Genomic DNA, 19,663 nt, shown 5'->3' with positions numbered 1-19,663 from the left:
TGCCCTAGAAATACCACTGCAACCCAGCGGCAAATATCATCACCATAACCCAGTCCTTTGGGGTTTAAGAAGCAAAAAGGCCGTGGCTGCTGGCCTTGGGGTGGGGCTGGGAGATTCTTTTCTTCAAGTGATCCAGGCTCATAGTGGAAAATGAGCCAAAAATAAAGCCCTCCCCCAAGTAATCTCCAACATCTTCCTGTCAATGCAGAATTAAAACTGAGTGCTGAGTTTACCAACTTAAAAAAGGAAGCCAGGCTAAACTACAATTAAGCAGGATCGGCTGTCACAATGCTCCAAGCTAGCACTGCTTGCTGCCCCCGGAGTGCTGTTAGGTGTCCTTCTATTGGCTCAGCCCTCTCCTCCCCAGAGAACCCTCCAGGATAACATTGCCAAAAAACATTACCCCTTGGGTTCTGGTTAACTTTCTATTTTAAGACACACTGTGACCGCACATATATCCAGAGACTTTACTCTTTGATGTGGTCTGCGTCTTTTGACAGCATTTTCCCAGGCAATCTATATGTCTGCATTTACACTTCTGGAGGAGGAGCGGGGAGCCTCACTTTAGCCAGGCTCAGGAACTCTACCTCACCAACACCTCATCTCTATAACCCAGGATGTAGTGAGTGTCCCTATGTGGTGGTAGTAGCTGAGGCATACAGCACTAAGCTAGCTGTTGGAGACTAAGATTTCAAGAGAAGACTCTGGCTTCAAGGGTGTTTGTTTTTATGACACAAGAGTCAAGATGCCAGAAGACCTGAGCTACCAAGAGGGAGAAAAATGAATCCAAGAAGTAGCTGTGAGGATCAGGTGACTGCCGGGCACACAGAGCATACAGAGCACACAGAGCGCCTGCTGTAGGTGTTGTAGAAAACCTTACAAGACTCACTCGGGCTGGGCCGACTGCCGTGTGTGCCACAGGCAGGACCTTGGCACCCGGTTTGTGAACTGAGTTCTACGAGGCGAGTGACTGGCAAAGTCTAGGGTTCTCCTAGACTTTGTTCTCAGGGACCAAGCTGGAGACCTTCCTGGGCCTAGGCTCTCTGGACCAGAGGTCATGGGACCCACTGAGGTTAGACAGGAGTGTGGAGGTCTAGGGGTGTCTATTTTGCAGTAAGGATGTGAAGAGAGAATCGTGTTGTCAGAACAGGCCAACTGCCAGGCTGCAAGGTTAGCAGGTGCTGCTCTTGCAGGCCCAAGATGGCCTCCGTTCCAGGAGCTGCAGCACAGACCAACCAAAACTTTATCTTCCTTGGTGCTGGGCATAGACCCATCTATTTGCCTGAGGAAGAAAAAGAGTACCACGAAAGTTGGGGGGTGGAGTGCAGGGAGATCTTTTTTTTTTTTTTTTGATAAGCATAAAGAAAGCTATGCACCAACAAAATGGCCCTGAAGTGATTATCGTGGGAGATGCCAGGGGTCGGATTCCACCCCAGACAAACATTCACACAGCTGCCAAGCAGCCACGCAGATTGCTCAGCTGCCAGAAACCACGAATCCTGGCTTATCTGTCCAGGAGCTGGACAAGGGCAGACGCACAGCATACCTGCCGAGGCAAGAAACATACGCCTCTCACATGTTCTGTGAGTCACTCAGCTTGTTCCTTCCTCAGAGCATCCCAAAAGCCCCAGCCTCCTCTCCTCTTGAGGGACTTCCATGGAAGGCGGCTGGGGAAACAGTCCTTAGCCGCGATAGGTAACCACCTGCTCCACATCAAATTATATCCAGAAAAAGAAGACTCCAGCAGATATTGAGAGTTCCGGTGTCTCTGGAGGGAAAGCCTAAGCTGTAGTACACCTTCTCACAGGAGGGAGTGAGCACTTCACCCAGGCCTGTGTGGCTCCGACGTGGTTTTGGGCACACAGAAATAGTATTCTGCTATAAATCAGAAATGTTGCCCAGTCTCATTTGGGATCTCAAACTCATGGTTGCCTCCAGCCACCAGGAGGAACTGTGGTGAGGAACCCAGTCTAGTTCTGGGGGGATTGATACTTTTAGTGTATGTCCTGGCAAAGCAGGCAGAACGTTTCGTTACCCGGGTTTGGACAAAGACAAGCGCACACTGAAACAAATGCAGGCGCTGCGTAATAAATAAAAGGGCTGGGCAGAGACGTCAGCCTAAGAGCTCCTGGGGGATAGAGCGGCACACGGGGCAGCTGCAAGAACGTAAGAGAAGCTCATGGAAGTCAGGGGGAGCACACAGAGCAGAGCCCTGCAAGATGGACACACTGAACAGGCGAGGGAGGAAGGAAGGAAGGGAGGCAAGGATCAAAGCATGGTGGGGCATGTTTGCAAGCCCAGTATTCAGGAGGCAGAGGCAGAAGGATTACCACAAGTTTGAGGTCCACTTGGCATATACAGTGAGGTCTAGGCTAGAGTCTGATTTTGTAGTGCAGGCTGACCTAGAAGTCACTGTGTAGCTCAGGATGCCCTTCCGTGGTTCTACTGCCTCAGCCTCCCCCTCGTGCTGGGATTACAGGCATGGGCCACAGACCCTGCTTTCATCTCTTTAATCTCCATGTTTTAAAGAGAGAGGGAAGTCAAAGCTGCACAAGCTATACCTCACCGACAACAGTGCCCACTTCTGCAACCCAGTGAGAGAATGCTCCTGGACTGGAGTGGCCCAGTCAGACACTCACGTCAGGAGGGGCGTTCGCTACCGTGGGGTAGAGCTTGCTGCAGCTCCCGGTGAGTCTCGGCATCACTGACGATGAACAGACACCTCCAGGAGCTGCCACTTGAGCCTCAGGAGGGACAGAAGGGTCTACTTTTGGGCCAAAATATGGGTGTTTTTCTGACCTTATAAGTACTTCAAAGAAGCACATAGCCAAGAATTACATGGAAGTCAGCAAGCTGTCTGCAGACACTTCTCACGTATCCTAAACCACACTGAGCTAAGAGGGCCAGGGTTGTCACTTGGGATCGAGTGCTTGCCTCGAGCATGAGATGTGAGGCCCCAGTTCCAACTGTAGCACTAGAGGAAAAATCATCGGAGGACTGTGACAGAACACAAGCAAAAGAGACCGGGTCACAGAGACTGGGTCACATCACCTATGCGAGTCACACCCAGAAGCTACAGGAAACAGAACTCCCTCCAGGTGGCTGGGACTTCCTGGGCTCCACCAAAGCTGACTTCTTTCACTTTTATGTAAACTTTGAGCAAGGGAGAAATAATGCGGTCCATTCTTGGGTGGGAAAGCAATTGCACTGGTGGCTGATGCAAGGCAAGGGCTTACGCATATTAGCCCAGGATGATGGATGACGGGTCCCACAAACTTGATGGGTTGTTATTTGAGGAAGCATCCTAGCAGTGCTCCACCCCATCCTGTGACTCCTCCTGATCGCCCTCCCAGCTCCTCCCTCCCAGCCTACCTCTTCTTCTAAGGTCTGAGCAGCTTGATAAAGTCCCACATAATCTAGGTTCCGTAGTCTCCTGGACCTAGGCTTGGTAAGATTCTTCTTCCCAACCAAATAAGGTAGAGAGAAAGGGAGGGAGACACACACACTCAACCTGTGGTCTCATGCAAATGTATACATGTGTGTGCGCACATACACACACACACACACACACACACACACACACACACACACACACACGGGGGAAAAATGGAGGAAGGACTTGCTAAACAGGAGTGCTAGTAACATTTTCCTGGCCACAAAAACCCGACAGACCAGTACAAGATCAGGAGAGTTCCTGAATCTGACCCCGGGTTCAGGTTTGAGAAGTTTGGTCAAGGGGTTAGAAAATCCTCCATGTGTGTGCCTTTTGTTGTTGTTATTTGAGACAGTCTTGGGTAGCCAAGGCTGGCCTCAAACTTGTTACTTAACGGAAAATGACCTTTAATGGATGACCTTTATCTCCAGCCGCCTCCCAAGTACTACGACTACTGACTAGTGCGGCTGACTACTGATTAGTACGGCCGTATGGCCTGATGTCTCACTATCTGTTCATCTTCAATTCTCAGCTGAGGAATTACAAGTACCCGACCTCGTCTTCTTTGTCGTCATCCTCATCCTTATCATCTTCCCTCACGGCCCGGGTGTGCACCCTCAGCTTCCCCTCTTTGTCCTTTGGTCCCAGCTCCCTCTCGTGGTCTAGGTCATCCAGCAGAACCACGAGCCTCCGCTGCCAAAGTCCCAGGGGCAAAACTCCCTTTGTCCCAGTAGGAACTGCACACTAGCCAACAACCTTCCTCGCATGGTTTTTTGATTATGGGAGATAGGGGGAATCTACTCAGTCTGTCTCCTAGTCCTGGTTGATAACTATCAATCGGCAATGCCCAGGGGCAGCACGAAGGAGTGAGACTAAACAGGGTCTAACTGGAAGCACGGCTTCCTGGCACTGACCCCCTCCCTTCCTGGATCTTACACGAACCATCCATTCCGCAAGCCTTCCTTTACCACCCTCCTTCCTTTGCCTAGGAGGAAACCAAATCTATTCCAGATCTACGATTATATGGTCAAAAAACGGCAGGACAGAGCATTCAGGAAATGAACCTGGGTCCTCTCCAAGAACAGCAAGTGCTCTTAACACTCAGGCACCTCTCCAGCCCTGAACTTCATGCTTTTGATGAGAAGTACTTGGCACACACGTTGCTACTGATGCTCTGGGTGAAGTATAGCAGGGTGGGAGGGTCCACGTAAGCCTTTTCCATGAAGTAGGACACCTCGATCCAGCCAAGAGCACCTGCGGGTCACGTAAGGAGCTTTGCTGTTGTAGATCACAGGGACTCGAGACACAAAGCGGAGTCTAGAGACGGACTGGGAAGTGGGTCTGAGTGTTCTCAACTTGATTAGGGCGGCTGGGTTCTCCTGAACGGACGGATCCGGCCATGATCCATCATCTGAGGCCCCAAACTTTAACCTCGCTAAAGATGATGATACTTACCAATATAATGTCAGAAGTCCTGAAGCAAAGCCCAGGACAGTCACACACAGCATACACACCACCACCAACCAAAACAGTGTCAACAATGGGGCTGGAGATGGCCTGCAGGCTAAGAGCACTGACTGTCCTTCCAGGGGACCTGGTTTTGATTTCCGGCATGGTGGCTCACAACTGTGTGTGTATCTGACCCTTTCACGTGGCCTCTGCAGGTACAAGGCACACACTTGGTATACAAACACAGACAAAGGCAAATACTCACACACATAAAATAAGAATAAATAAAAATAAATAATAAGAATAAATAAGGAAAAAAAAGCAGCACAGGTCCCCTAGAACCCCTTTCTGAACCTGCGCTCACAGCATTGTCATCTCTGCTGTCTTTTTGTCCCATCTGTCTTTCAGCGGCCCATGTGGCCCACGTACTGGGAAATGTCCCAACATGGTACCGTGAAGGCAGACACAGCTAGGGAAGCAAGGGACCAGGAGGCCCAATCCAAAGAGCAGAAAAGCTGCTGACGGGGCCTCGCTGGTTTCCCACATCTCTCTGAACAGTGTAAAAATCCCAGATAAGGGTATGGTTCTACAGGAAATCCTTTCTACACCAGCACTGGAAGGGAAAGCCCAGCGTTCATTGTTCACACCGTACAGTAAGCAAAGGGTGGGAAAAGGTGTCTGTGGCAGAGGAAAGAGCAAAGCAAGGTGTTTGTGGGGGGAAGCTTGCTATGGTGAAAATGCTCCTAGACCTGAAGGTGGAACTGAACCACTGTAATCCCGTCAGGACCGGAAGGGCCAAAGCACTTGGCTCTCTAGAGCTCTGGGCCACACGGTGAGACCCCCGCCTCAAAACAAAACAAAGACCAAACGGATGAACTGAAGTTAGAAGAGCATTTTTGATACCCGTAGGATCGAGACGTTTCCAAGTCATTACTTACGAGAGCTGAAAAATTCTTACGACAGGCTCAATTTTGTAATACAATTTTTACTCCCAGCTCTTAAATTCTCACATCCGAGATCCTCTCAGACAACTGTCCATTTCCTAGGATGGGAGGGGTGCCACGGCTGTACAGAGTACAAAGCTCTTATCTTTCTAGGACAGGACAGAGTTGTTTTGCGGTGGGTGACACTCACCTTTAATTCTAGAACTCAGGCGGCAGAGGCAGGTGGATCTCTGTGAGTTCAAGGGCAGCCTGGTCTACAGAGTGAGTTCCAGGAAAGCCAAGGCTACATAGTGAAACCCTGTCATTAAAAAAAAACAAACCAAAACAAAAAACCAACTAAAAGAAAACAAAACAAAGCGAGAACAGAGGACAACAACAACAAAACAACCCACCCTCTGTCAGATAAAGGACCTTAAGGCTGGACGTTTTCCTCAAAAAGACTTAAACTAAGAACAGGAAATGGCAGAGCACTTGCCCAGCATGAATGAAGTCGTAGGTTTGATTCTCGGCACTGGAGAAATGAAACTGGTAAGGCCTAGCTCTGCCCCCAGAAACAGTCAACCAAAGCTAACAACAAAAGTCAACACCGGGTTGGGGGATTTAGCTCAGCGGTAGAGCACTTGCCTAGCAAGCGCAAGGCCCTGGGTTCGGTCCCCAGCTCCAAAAAAAAAAAGTCAACACCACTAGTCATAGCTGACACCGTCTTACCCTCTCTGCCATGGTAAAGCGAAACAAAACAAAAGGCACCCCCCACCCCTTAGTAAGTCGGGGCAGTAATGAGAGACATCAGAACTTGTCTACAGCTGCTCCGGGTGTGAAGAGATGCAGCTGCCTCACAAGCCGTCTGTCCTGCTCTCAGAAGTTAAACATAGTTACCTCAACAACATCCGACCCAGCAACTCAGATGGTATGCCAGGGCCTTGGAGAATTTACATAAACACTTATGTATCAACGTTTGTTGCAACACTGCTCAAAACAGCTCTGACAACCATCAGCTGGGGGACGCAAAACAAACCCAGGGTATGGGGGAACTGAGAGGGGGAGATGGGAGTTGACACTGCATTTCTTTGAGTGGGAAGTTCTCAAAGAATAAAAATATATATCATTTTAAATTAAATAATAGCTGGGGGGAGGGGTGGCAAGCCTATGATCCCAGCATTCTTTCTGAGGCAGAAGCAGGTGGATCTCTATGAGTTCAAGGCCAGCCTGGTCTACATACTGAGTTCTAAGCCAGCCAAGGCTGAACAGTCAGACCCTGAAAGACAGACAGACAGACAGACACAAACACACACACACACACACACACACATAGAAGAGAAGAAACATGAACTGAATATGTACTGCCAATGTTCCTATCAGTGACCAAAGGACACAGGCGTCATTAAGTTATTAGTCAAGACATACAATCAATGAAAGAGACCGTGTACATAAAACAAAAGATATTAAATCATTTTTTTTAAAATGCTGAAAATCACAGAATCACATCCCTGAAAAATCAGTCCCCAAAAAGGGTAAATTCAGTCTATGAATCTATGAATGACACCTGAATAAAGCTGTTCTCCAGAGACAGCCCTCACCTCACCTCTGTTTTACAGAGTACAAGTCGAGAGCTGACAGGTTCACATGGTTCAGCACCCCAGCCAAACTGGACCACAGACCATGCCCCAACCTGTCACACGGTGCCCATCCCCACGGGGGTGACCTGGTCATTCTTGTCCCCACTCAAGAAGGGTTACCAGGTACCCTTCTAGAAAGAATAGCATATATTGTGACAGTGGTGTGTGTTATAGTTTGTTGGGCCCAAGAATATAAATAATTCCCCTTTTACCACTAGAAAACAATTGTCTGTGAGCCAGCTGTGGTGGTGCACACCTACACTTCAGACAGGATGCTGAAGCAGGAGGACTGCAGAGGCCAACCTAGGATACAGGGCAAGCTCCAGGCTGGCCTAGGCTATAGAGTAAGACCCTATCTCTAAGAAATAAAGCAAGCAGACGAATGCTGGGGAGATGGCAGACGCTTCTCATGGGCTATGCCAGCTGATGCACCAGCCTTGGGGACCAGGAGTTCAAACATTCATTCCTCCACTGTGGAGGGTGCTGAGGTCCCTGTGCTAGGATAAGCACTAAGGGGATGAGGGATGTTGACACACAGTTGTCCCTTTGATATAAGACCTGTTAACAGCCCAGAGGCTGGGAGTGGGCTAATAGCCTAGTGACCTCTGCAGTATCTGTGGGGCCACAACTGACCCTGATCGTGACCTTGTCAATCTATGGAACCTATCTTATGGAAGGTGTCATGAGTAGTCAATCTATAGAACCAACCCATCTTTATGGGAGAGGTCACAGGTTCGACAGTTCCGATGCAGCCATGTCTTAAGCCCTATTGTGCACGTGGGGTTGAGTTAATTGTCATCAGGAAAGTTTGCCGTTCTGTGCTTAAATATCCCCAAAATAAACTACTTGGGGTCAGGCTCCCCAGGTCTGAATCACACTGGCTACTGGGTTGTACTGAACTACCTTGCCTCTTGTGGATCATTTACTGGTCACAAGCTCAAAGAGACAACCTCCCCATCCCATCCCACCCCACCCCACCCCACCCCACCTCCAGGGACTCTGCAGAAATCAAAAGCTCCTGGGTCCAAAAACAGCTTAGTCTCAAGGCCTCCCCAAGGTAAGGCTAACACTGAGCACTTACTCTGTGGCAGGAGCTCCCACCATAACTATAGGCAACCTGCTTATTATCCCATTTCACAGATGAAGAAACCAAGTTAACTAAGCAGCTCAAAGTTCTACAGAAGGTGAGGAAGAGCTGCTTTCCAAGGCAGGTAACGGGCTCCCGAACTTGCTCTCTTAGCCACGGGGAAGTGCCCCCATAACTTAGATGAACACACAAACAAATGCCTGGAGCTGGGCAAGGTGGCTCACACCTATAATCCCAGGACTTGGAAGGTTGAGGTTGCAGGATCCTTTCAAGTTCGAGGCCAGCCTGGGCCAAGACTGAGACTCTGAAGGAAGAAGGGGAAGAAGGGAAAAAGAGAGGGGGTCAGAGAGGGCTTTTCGGACATACTGGACGGAGGGAAACACACAGGCACACGACTGACTTGGGGCAAGTGGAGACGACCTCCACTCTCTTCCCACTACTGCCTCACATCATCCAAGGACCGCAAGTGGAGACGACCTCCACTCTCTTCCCACTACTGCCTCACATCATCCAAGGACCGCAAACTGCTCGCTCCCCAGCACCTAGACCAGCTTGTCCAGCCTTCAGGTACAAGCTTGCTGTCCTTGAGTGACCCTGATCCTTGTTCATGGGAACTGGGAACTGTAGACAGGAAGGCGGCTGGAGCTACGCAAACAAGATACGACAGACGGGCCTCTGAGCAAGTCGGCTGAAACTGCCCCAAGCTGCCAGCACGGGGGTCAGAGGCTTGTCCACAAGGGCCCATGAAGACAAAGGCGAAGAAGTGGGCCTTCCTCCTGCACACGGGGGTAATGACCCCATGTTTACCCTGCTGGTGGAAACAGACAGGGCCACTTGGGAGAGCACTGTGGCCCTAAACCCCATGTTTTAAATGTGCCGTATAGCTAACCCTACTGTTCTCAACTCTAGTCCAAGAATCCAAAAACACAGAAATAAACGTGTTACGCTATAGAAAAGTTAAATAAAGCAACAGCATACAGGCATTCTAAAAGACCGGAGGGCAGGAGAGATGGCTCCCAGTGGGTCAAGCACTTGCTCTGTAAGCAGACAAGACCAGAGTTTGGATCCCCAACCACACCACTAACCTTGTTACATCAATGATTTACATATATAAATTACTATTTATGTAAATTACTTTACATGTGGTCCTTGAAAGAAGTATGAGGTATGTGACATGGAGGCTGGCTCCAACTACGACGGCTGAGTCGCTAACTCCCGCCCTCCTCCCTCAGCAAGGCCTTCTCTGGTCCTTCCTTTCTTCCTCACACAAACTTATCAATATGCGGCAGAGGCAGAAAGGGCACCAGAGAGATGCCAAACCGCACTCCCCCACTTTTTGCTTTAAATAGTCTTGGATTTCTGTGTTATCTGCCATTGTTACGAGCATGTGCTATTTTGCGGAATCAAAATCATCAGTATGAGGGAAAAGGTCTGTCAAAGCTCACAGAGTTAGGAGAAGGACAGCCGCAGCCGACCGGCATGGACAGCGAGATAGATGACCTGAACTCTCACGAACAAGAGAGGAGCAGGCAGGCTGACTCCTGCTCAGCTCCACACTCCAGCCGAAGAGCTACGGCGGCCCCGCATCCTGGTGCAGAAAGCCACGGGGTAGCTGCTCTCCCAAATGAACCACAGATCGCTTTAAGTCCTAGGCCAGCCTGGCCTACACAGTGAGCTCCAGGACAGCCAGGGCTACGTAGAGAGAGACTTCAACTCAAACAAAAATTTTAGGTGAACAAGAAACCCCGGAGGATGGTGACCCCAGACTAATGTGTGGCAATGTACCCAGTGTGGTCACTTTCTCCGGGACCACAGGCTTCCAAGCCGAAAGAGCCTGTAATAAGAGACAACACAAGACGCCTCTCGCTGGGCACTGGAAAATCAAAGTAGACGTGTTTTTGTAACTTTACTCTGGGACCCGCCCTTCCAAACCACAAGATTCTTGTGCTGGTTCACACTCTACTTTCACCTTTTCCAAAACAACTTGTGAAAGTTCAAGTCTATAAAATTCTTGAGTTTCTGAATCAAAACAGCTGGGGCGCCGTGCCTGCGCCAGCGTGAGGCGCTCACCCAGCTGGCCTGCTGTGGTGGCGCAGACTTTTAATGCCAGCATTCGAGAGGCAGAGGCAAGAGGATCTCTCTCCAGTCTGATGATGCCCACCTGGTCTACATAGTTACACAGTGAGTTCCAGGATAGCCAGGGATACACATTTGTTTTGATACCTTGTCTCAAAACAAAACCACACACACACACACACACACACACACACACACACACACACACACACACCATCTATTTTCCCACAGAAAAAAGTGTAGTGTGGATAATCAAAAGTAAACGAAACTGAGCTGAGCATGTCACCGAGTGACCAGAGTCCCGCGGGACTGGCTGTCAGAAGGCTGAAGGTGACCTACTTTAACCCCACGTTAGGAATAGCCAAAAGCAGCTCATCGGCCACAGGTGACAGCATGGATCTTCTTCCCCTTCCTCGCCTCCCAAGTGGCAGTGTTCCGGATTTATCTGTGTTTGTGGTTTCCACACCCCACGGACGGCTCAGGCCAGACTCAGCTCCACCTAGTGGAACTGAAAGGCACCCTACAGTGAAGCTTCAAGTCCTCAGCTAGCACAGCTCCTGTCACTCTGATAGACATGGAATCGGGCCCCTGTGGTCTGCAAGACAGAAAATGCAGGTCACACATGGCTCTCCAACGAACAAAGGCAGGCGATGGAGACATCCTCTCAGGGGTATGGATGGCCAGACGCTCCAAGAGTAGTTGGGATTCTGAACCCAAAGCCATCCAGGGTGCCCGGAGCACCCATAGACACTTGCCTGCAGGTCTGCAAACACAGACCAGCTGCATCCCCAGACCTGACCGCAGCCTCGCCTTTAGGCTTAAGCCTAAACCCAGGAGACTTGGTCTCCCTTGAAGCAGAAGCCAAGACCACTCAGTGGTTTCCACAGGCAAAATGTGCGTGAGAATAAATCAAGAGATCTTATGGCCAAAGACAAGGCAAGCCTTGGAGTGGGGAAAGGAAAAAGCTGTAAAAACACGACTCAGTTTAGACTTGGTTATGAGACCATAGAGGACACAGAGAGAAGGAAGTAACTGGCCATCGGGCTTTCACTGGGGTAAAACCAAATTATGCTCTGGAACCGAAACCACAGAGGTAGATCAAAGTAAGAGGGAAGAAGTTCAAGACTGGGAGAGTGAGGGGGTGGGGTGGGGGCATCACCTGCTCACTGAAGCAGAAACCAGAGACTCTTTCATCCAGTCTGATGCTAACTGACCAAACAAAGCTGACCAGTGAAGGTCGTCACTGGGAGCCCCGATTGTGAACATATTAGTGCTTTAAATTGCCCCCATTTAAAACCTGCTCTCCGGGGGCTGAGGATTTAGCTCAGTGGTAGAGCGCTTACCTAGGAAGCGCAAGGCCCTGGGTTCGGTCCCCAGCTCCGAAAAAAAGAACCAAAAAAAAAAAAAAAAAAAAAAAAACCTGCTCTCCGGCTGCTTGGCAAGGAGGACTCATCTGGTAGGATCGAACCAAGTCCCATTGTCTTCTGACTTCTCCAAGTGCGCCTGTGTGAGCATGCACGTACGCATGCAAAACGAATAAACAACTCCATACGTCAGTCAGTAAAACCTGCCTGTAGTCATGCAATCCACACGCTGCTCCTCTTGGCCTAACCTCAAACTCTGCAAACAGCAGATGCTGGAAACCAGAAGGCTTCCTACCTCAGGCCAGACAATCCCTGATCATGAGGCTATCCTGAACCGTGTGGGATAGCCAGGGCACTCCTGGGTTTCACATGTGGCATGGCAGCTACACTTTCAGCATATCTCCAGACACTGACAGATACCCGCTGGGGGAGGCAAAAACGACCCTGGGTTGGGAATCCCTGTTTTAAACTCAGACTCACCATGAACAGTGGTCTACACAGATAACCAAGAGGAAACCCTAGCTCTAGATACACAATAGACTCAAGCAAGTCAAGTTAAACTCCAGACCTCAGTCCCTCAAGACAGTTGCCACTAACGTGCCAAACACAAGGGCCACCGATAATAACATAGTGATTACTATGTTTAACCACTAAGTGTATTCTGAAAGTCTTCTCTTTATTGTATTTTTTTCCTCCATATATCTGTAAGGTTTATGCTAAAGCTCTTCTCATTTTGAAGAGGAAGAAACCAAGGCACAAGAAATTAAATAACTCACTCAATAGTGTCATATTTGGATCTCAGACAGTCTGACCACAGAGCCCATGACCCCATGACCTTACCACACGGCGGATGCTCTCAGGTCTGCGCTGCTCATGATGCACTCAATAACCTCACGGGCTTTTTATTTACATTTTTGTAAACATAAATACATTTTACATTCCATGTAAACAGCAAACCACTTTGGAAAGCAGTCTGGCAGCTTCTTGAAAAGTTAATCCGGAGTTACCAATTGACCCAGTAGTTAGGTATCTACACAGAACTGAAAATATAAGCCAGCGCAGTTTGTAACTCCAGCACTGGGGAGACTGAGGCAGGAGGAATGCCATGAAATGCAGGCATTTCAGTCACAAAGTGAGACCCTGTATCAAAGAGAAAAAAAAAAAAATCAAGGGGCTAGCAAGAAGGCTGAGAGGGCTCACCCACCACTGAGCCCAGCGATCAGGATTTCGCCAGTGGGACTAACCCGTGGGACAACGCCTGCAGGTTGCCCTCTGACCTCCACACCACTGTGCCCATGTACACAGTAAAGGAATAGATGTGGGAGAAAGTCAAAATGTTGTTGCATTTATGAAAACACCGCTGTTCCCAGTGACATGACCCCCTCACTAGCTTCAAAGTGGAAACAGTCCAAAGGACTGGTTGATAAATAGACAAATATGGGGCTATCCGTGCCATAAAGAGAAGTGGGGCCGGGGAGATGGCTCGCTGAGGAGGAACACTTTTCTGTAGCCTGAGTCAGAACCCCAGCACCAATTTAATATCCTGGGCAAAGTGTGAGCCTAACAGCCCAGCACGAGCTGGAGGGGACAGGCAGGTCTCTCTCAAGGCCACAAGATGGGGGTGACAGCCCAGCTCTGGGTCCCACATGGGTGTGCATGGGCATGAGACCAATCTACTCACATATATGCACCACACATACACCACACAAAAAGAAATCAAGAACTGATACATGCTACAACACAGGGCAACCATAAAGACATTACGTTCAGTAAGATATGCCAGTCAGGGTCCGCGCTTGATAGGAAACATGCAAAGCTGGCAAATCCAGGGACAGAGAGACCTGTAGTCACCAAGGAGTGGTGGTGGGATGGGTCATGACTGCTAATGGCTTCCTTTTTGAGGGCAATGAAATATTCTAAAACGTTAGAGAGCAGTAGTAATGGCCACATGATTCTGTGGCCACGTGAAAATGGACAATTTATAGAAGGCTTCCGTTATTTCTGAGACAGGGTCTCACTGTACAGCCTTGGCTGGCCTGAAACTCACGATGCAAACCAGGCTGGCTTTGTATTTTGTGGAAGTTTTAAAAGAAGACATGAAAATATCCTGATAAAAATGATATGTAAAAATTAAAGGGGCTGGGGATTTGGCTCAGTGGTAGAGCGCTCGCCTAGCAAGCGCAAGGCCCTGGGTTCGGTCCCCAGCTCTGAAAAAAAGAAAAGAAAAAAAAAATTAAAGATTCAGCTTCTCCGTTACCTTAGCCAAAATCCAAGCGCTAACAGGCATAGGTGTGAACAGTCACTGACCTGCCCAGCCTGGGCAGAGGTCACTTTCAACACCACAGAAAGTGCTCCTGGACAATACAGCCTTAGACGACAGAGCTTCATCACACTTCGGCCTGAGGTCTAGCCCATTGTGCTCTCTGCACACCTACACTCAAAGCTTCCGCATATGACAGTCGCTCTCCAGTTTCCCTCCCTCCGACCCAAGTCCCCTCCTGTACAGCAAACTTCACAGCACTCCAAAGGCCTATGTCGCCACAGAACTTCCCTCGGCTGCTCAGCCTCCACCTGCCCCAGCAGAGTCAAATGCCCCCTCTTCCTAGGTTTGCACCTCCACTTCAGAACAATCCCTCTGGGTTATAATTCATGTGCGTCACACACACACCCCAATTCCCAGATCCTCGAGGTAAGTGGTTTTGTTCCACCTTTGATGGTTCCCAGAACCTGCTTGGGTCCAGAAATGTCCGTTAGACTGAATTCCAACAGAAAAGAACGTTACAAGAACTCGGGAAATGATTTTTTGATAAAAATGCTCACTTTGGAATACCAGTCTAAGAAAATCGGGAAGCGGGCTAGGTTCTGAGGTCCTACTGTTCCACAAGAGGTTATGGCAGTGACTGCACTGAAATACTATGTATAGTGGTCAGAGTTCAAGGTCATCCTTGGCTACATGGCAAGTTCAAGACTGGCCTGGGCTACCTGAGCCCCCGCCTCAAAATAACAGGAGGAGCAGGGCATGTGGTACTTCCTGTGCCCTAGGAATCAGAGGCGCAGGCGTGGGGGTCCCAAGTGTGCAGCCTGGGGATGGAGAAGTGGTTCTAAACTAAAACCTAAGGCACAGGAAGGAAGAAAGGAAGGAAGAAAAGGCGACGTGAAATTGAGGGGCGTGGCCAGAAAAGCGGGAACAGGGCGCCCAATCAGACTCAGTGTTGAAGCTGACACAGAATTCTATGCACGGCATCCTTAGGTTGCACCCAGATCACTGGCTGGATCACCTCATGGTCAAAGACAACTGTAATAAGTTTATTCTTAACAACACAGTCAAGTATTCTGGTTAGATCTACATAGCACCAGAAAGAAAGCAAGGCTATGTTATCTCAGGCATAAATTAACCAGAGGGAACAAATGCCAAGGCCTTCCTGTTTGCAAACTGCAGCTTTTTTATGCTTCTCGGATTCAAGGAGTCCCGTCTGTTGAATCACAATGCCTTGTGAGAGAGTTACACAGAAGTTCCTATCTATAGGAGTCCTAGGCTAATGAACTTTCCTGGTCTACATGGCAAAAGGTGACTGTTCAATGAAGTGCTGGTAAGAGGAAAAGCCATTTTATATATATATATATATAATTTATATATTAAATGTTCATGTACAATAAATGTGCATGGTGGTATACACCTGTAGTCCCAGCACTTACAAGCTGATGCAGGAGGATCACAGGGAGTTCAAGGTCAGCCTGGTCAATATATTGAGTTCTAACCAGGAGCATGGCTAACAAGACCCTGTCTAAACTACACCCCCCCACACCCCCTCCCTCCAAAACAGATAGATCCCTGCAAAACAAAACAAAAAAAAAAAATAATAAGTAAATAAACAGAAATTAGATGGTATTTGACAGATTCATTTCAGGGAGGGAGACACAGCAAGGTACCCACACCACTTTCTACACAGAATGCAAGGTGCCACCTTAGTGATCTGGGCACTATAGAACTAAAGGCCTGAGGCTGCTCCCTGACAGGCGTTCTCTTCATCTGTTCCCTTTCTGATCTGTAGGAACCAAAACCCCAACAAAAAAACCTAAATTGACCAAGCTACGGTAGATTCAAAGTTAATAATTATATTGCTATTTCCATTCCAAAGGTTAAAAAACAAAACACAAATTTCACCATAGCGATCTGGTATGATTGATTGGACCGGAGGACTCGGAGGGTACGGGTGTCATGAGAGTGTAAAGGGTGTCGGGGTGACGTAGGGAGAGGCCAGGGAGCAGTGGGCAGCTCATAACGCAAACTTTCCCTCTTTGCAGGAACTGTATGTAACCAGACAACAGCTGTGGTCAAGTACTAGCACCCAACCAAACAGAACGAGGTACAAAAGCTACCCTGTCCCCAAAATAAGCATTGGAAGTACCAGAACTATGGTAAGAAAACAGTCCATGATTGATGAGCTGTAAGCAGAGCCTTACACTGAAGACCCTCACCGCCCCCAGGCTGCAGGACCATTTTCCAATCCTCTTCCTGAAAGAAGTGGGTCTGGTTCCTACTAGCAACCAGCCCACCCCCAAAGGTTCCACCCTCCTAAATCAAGCCCCCTAACAAGGTGATGGAAGGGCTATAGGGTCAGCCCTCAGAGAGGTCCACAGAAACAGAAAAGCATCTTCATTCTGTATTCTGTTCTGTCAACACCTACGTTTAACCTTGCCAGTCCTGAGAGCTGTAACTTCTCTAGGAGACAAATGTATTTCTCCTGGTACCTTATGGCTTTAACTAAGAACCCAGACAAGGGCAAAAACTAAAGGGTTTCGTCCCTAAGAAGGAATACATGAAAGGTCATAAAACCAACTCATTCGTTCACATCCTATTTCCCAGATATTACATCCCCCTGCCCTGTTAAGATACAGTGACACAGGGGCTGGGGATTTAGCTCAGTGGTAGAGTGCTTGCCTAGGAAGCGCAAGGCCCTGGGTTCGGTCCCCAGCTCCGAAAAAAAGAACCAAAAAAAAAAAAAAAAAAAAAAAAAAGATACAGTGACAGATAGGATGATAAATTGTAGCATATACATTAAGGGGAATATTATTTGGTCACGATGCAGATGAACCTTAAACACATGACAGAATATGAACGACGCCACACATGCTACAGCCATGCCGTTACGCAGGATGTGCAGGACAGGTAAATCCACACAGACACAGGCAGACTCACTAGTTGTCAAGGGTCAGGGTTGGGGGGCAGGGGGAGGTGTGTGGGAGGGGTGGAAACAGGGAGTAACTGGTTAAGAGGGACGATTCTTTGGGATGATTCAACTGTTTTGGAAGTAGATAGGGTGGTGGTTGCACAACACCGAATGCCACAGTGATTCACTTTAAAACTGTTGATTTTGGTATGTGAACTTCAAGGCACTTAAAAATCCTCCAAATCCCAGAGCTTGGGTGGCTGAAGGAAGAAGATCTTGAGTTCAAGCCCAGCCTGACCTACATTGCAAGAACTTGTCTCAAACAAAACAAAACTCAATTATTTTCAGGTTTTGTTCTGTTGGTTTTTTGTTTGTTTGTTTTAGGAAGAGGATACTCAGGAGCAAAATAAGATTGGTGTGTGAAAGGGCCACCCTTAAGCTCTAGGAGGAAAGGTAAAAGTTCTGCTAGCAATTTCTGCTCTTCTGCGTGACGTGAAGTGCTGTATAGACTGTCCCTGTGCTGTGTCTGTGCCTGTGAATGCTTTTCTGAAAAACAGACAATGATGGGAAGAAAGGGAAGAACCCAAAAACGATAGAAGCTTTGCCAAACTTAACAGGGGAGGGATGATTCCCCCTACAGCACCCCACCCAATCTGGCACCAAGACTAACGCTTCAATTAGGGTTTCGAAACACCAGCCCAAGCTAGAATCAGCACAAGCGAGCTTCTCGGGCTTGGACCAGGAAAGACCAAGCCACCCAGCAAGAAAAGCTAGGGCGCTCCACTTGCTGCCGATATTGGCTTCGGAACCACTCTTTGCTCAAAAGCCCTGATCAGCTCGTATCAGCAACAGTGACTTCTTCCCAGGACAGCCAGCCTAACAGCACGGCCTTCTCACAGCTCAGATGTGCCCCTCCTCCTGAGAGGTTCCACTCTACTTCATCTCTCCTATCTTCCAAGAACCTTACCTCCAACAACAGGCCACCAACGTGCTATGCCTTACAGCATTAAAATTAAAAAATTAAAAATAAATAAATAAAAGGAGCTAGGATGCCCTCAGAACTTCTCCTTTGTCCAGTCTGAAATAAATATCCTGCTGGGCTCTCCTCCCTCTGGGGCCAGTTCAGTAACCTGTGATCGGTGTGCACACAGTCTCTGGCTCCTGACTCTACTGCGGAGAAGAAATAAGGCCCACAAGCACACAGTGTGCATCGATATCCAGAAAGGGTCCTTCAGAGCACCTACCATACCTACCCTCTCAAAGGACCCCCAAGTCGCCTGGCACCATTGCCTCTGCCATCTTCTTGACATCCAACTCGTCACAGGTGTCCCTCGGCTAAACACCAACACCGCCACCCCCCCAAACCCCTTCACCCTGCCCACGTTAGCCATGGGCTTCCCTCCCGAAAACACTCAACTCTCTGCAAACAAACCTCTTTAAGACCCCCCTCCAGCCAGGCCTCGACCTCCCCGGACCCCCCCCCCAAGCTAGCCCAGACGCCCTCCCTTACCTGCGGGGGCTCAGCCCTCACTGACAGGGGGCTGGGCAGCGCCTGGAGGAGCAGGAGCGCCATGCCACCCAGGAGCCTTCTCCTCTCCATCCCCCTCCTGCTCCTGCTCCTCCGCCACGGCGCCGCCACCCCTCCTCCTCCCTCTCTTCTTCCCTCTGCTTCCTTCTTCCCTTCTTTTCCTGTTTCGCTCTCCCCTCCCGCTTCCGGCTCGGCTCCACCCCGCCCCGGGGAAAATGCCCTCCCAGATGCAGAGGAGGGTCTCCAACTCCCGCGCCTCATTGGTTTCTACTTTCCGTCCATTGGCCAAAATAGCTGTGTGTCAAATATCAGTCCCAGCCCCCCTCGTGCTAGGTGATTTGGCCAATGAAAAGTGGGAGGAAGCCGGGCCATCTTGAATGCTGCGAGATGTCTAAAAGTGCAGAGCGCCCGCCCCGCAGAGAGTGGCGGAAGTAACAGGAGCCAGGGACACGACCACCCGGATGCATTGAGAAAGTTGACCGTATTCAGCCATTTTGAGTGTGGCGGAAGTGTTATGTTCCCACAGTTAAGGGGAGGTAAAAGAAAAAAAGAAGTAGTGAGGTATGCTGGTTCTAAAGCGTACTTCCAAAGAGTAAAACAATTGCAGTCTATAAACCTTTGGTGCTTTTTGTATTAAAGTACAGAACGCCCTATTATCAGGATCCCCTCTCCAAGCTCGCTACCCAAGCAGCTGCTTAGGTTCATTTGCGTCCCCTATTAAGGTGTTCTGACACCCCGAGTTTCAAGGACAAAACCCTTATAATCTTACTCAGAAACAGCTCTGATACCCACCAATCATTGCTTCAGCCAGGTTATCTTCCGGCTAAATGAAAAAGTCTTCCCTATGCACCATTTCCCCACCCCCAACCCCTCAAATCCCATCCACGAGTCGCAAAGACCCACACATCACTATGTAGGAGCTTCACCTTTGAGAATACTTGGCCAACTGGGCAGGAGGATGCATCACTCTGGTAAAATGGCTTGCATGGGCAAGG

At 49.1% G+C, this 19,663-nt stretch overlaps 1 protein-coding gene across 2 annotated transcripts in view; it reads right to left on the bottom strand.

Annotated features, from left to right (window-relative positions):
- The window catches only part of Wbp1l (WW domain binding protein 1-like), a 56,218-nt gene extending 37,380 nt beyond the window's left edge, over positions 1-18,838 (bottom strand). Inside the window, exon 1 of one of the 2 annotated variants that reach the window (NM_001127484.1) lies at positions 18,651-18,838. In NM_001127484.1, the coding sequence (NP_001120956.1) occupies positions 18,651-18,740 (90 nt within the window). In that variant the 5' untranslated portion in view covers positions 18,741-18,838. The remainder of the gene's footprint in view (positions 1-18,650) is intronic. The other variant, XM_087564562.1, reaches the window with a different exon arrangement.
- Positions 18,839-19,663: the final 825 nt, after the last annotated feature.

The sequence above is a fragment of the Rattus norvegicus genome, chromosome 1 (genome assembly GCF_021556685.1).
Source record: "Rattus norvegicus strain SHRSP/BbbUtx chromosome 1, alternate assembly SHRSP_T2T, whole genome shotgun sequence".
NCBI classification, from domain to species: domain Eukaryota; kingdom Metazoa; phylum Chordata; class Mammalia; order Rodentia; family Muridae; genus Rattus; species Rattus norvegicus.
The sequence above is the reverse complement of the archived record's forward strand: the minus strand, read 5'-3'. Positions and strand labels throughout refer to the sequence as shown.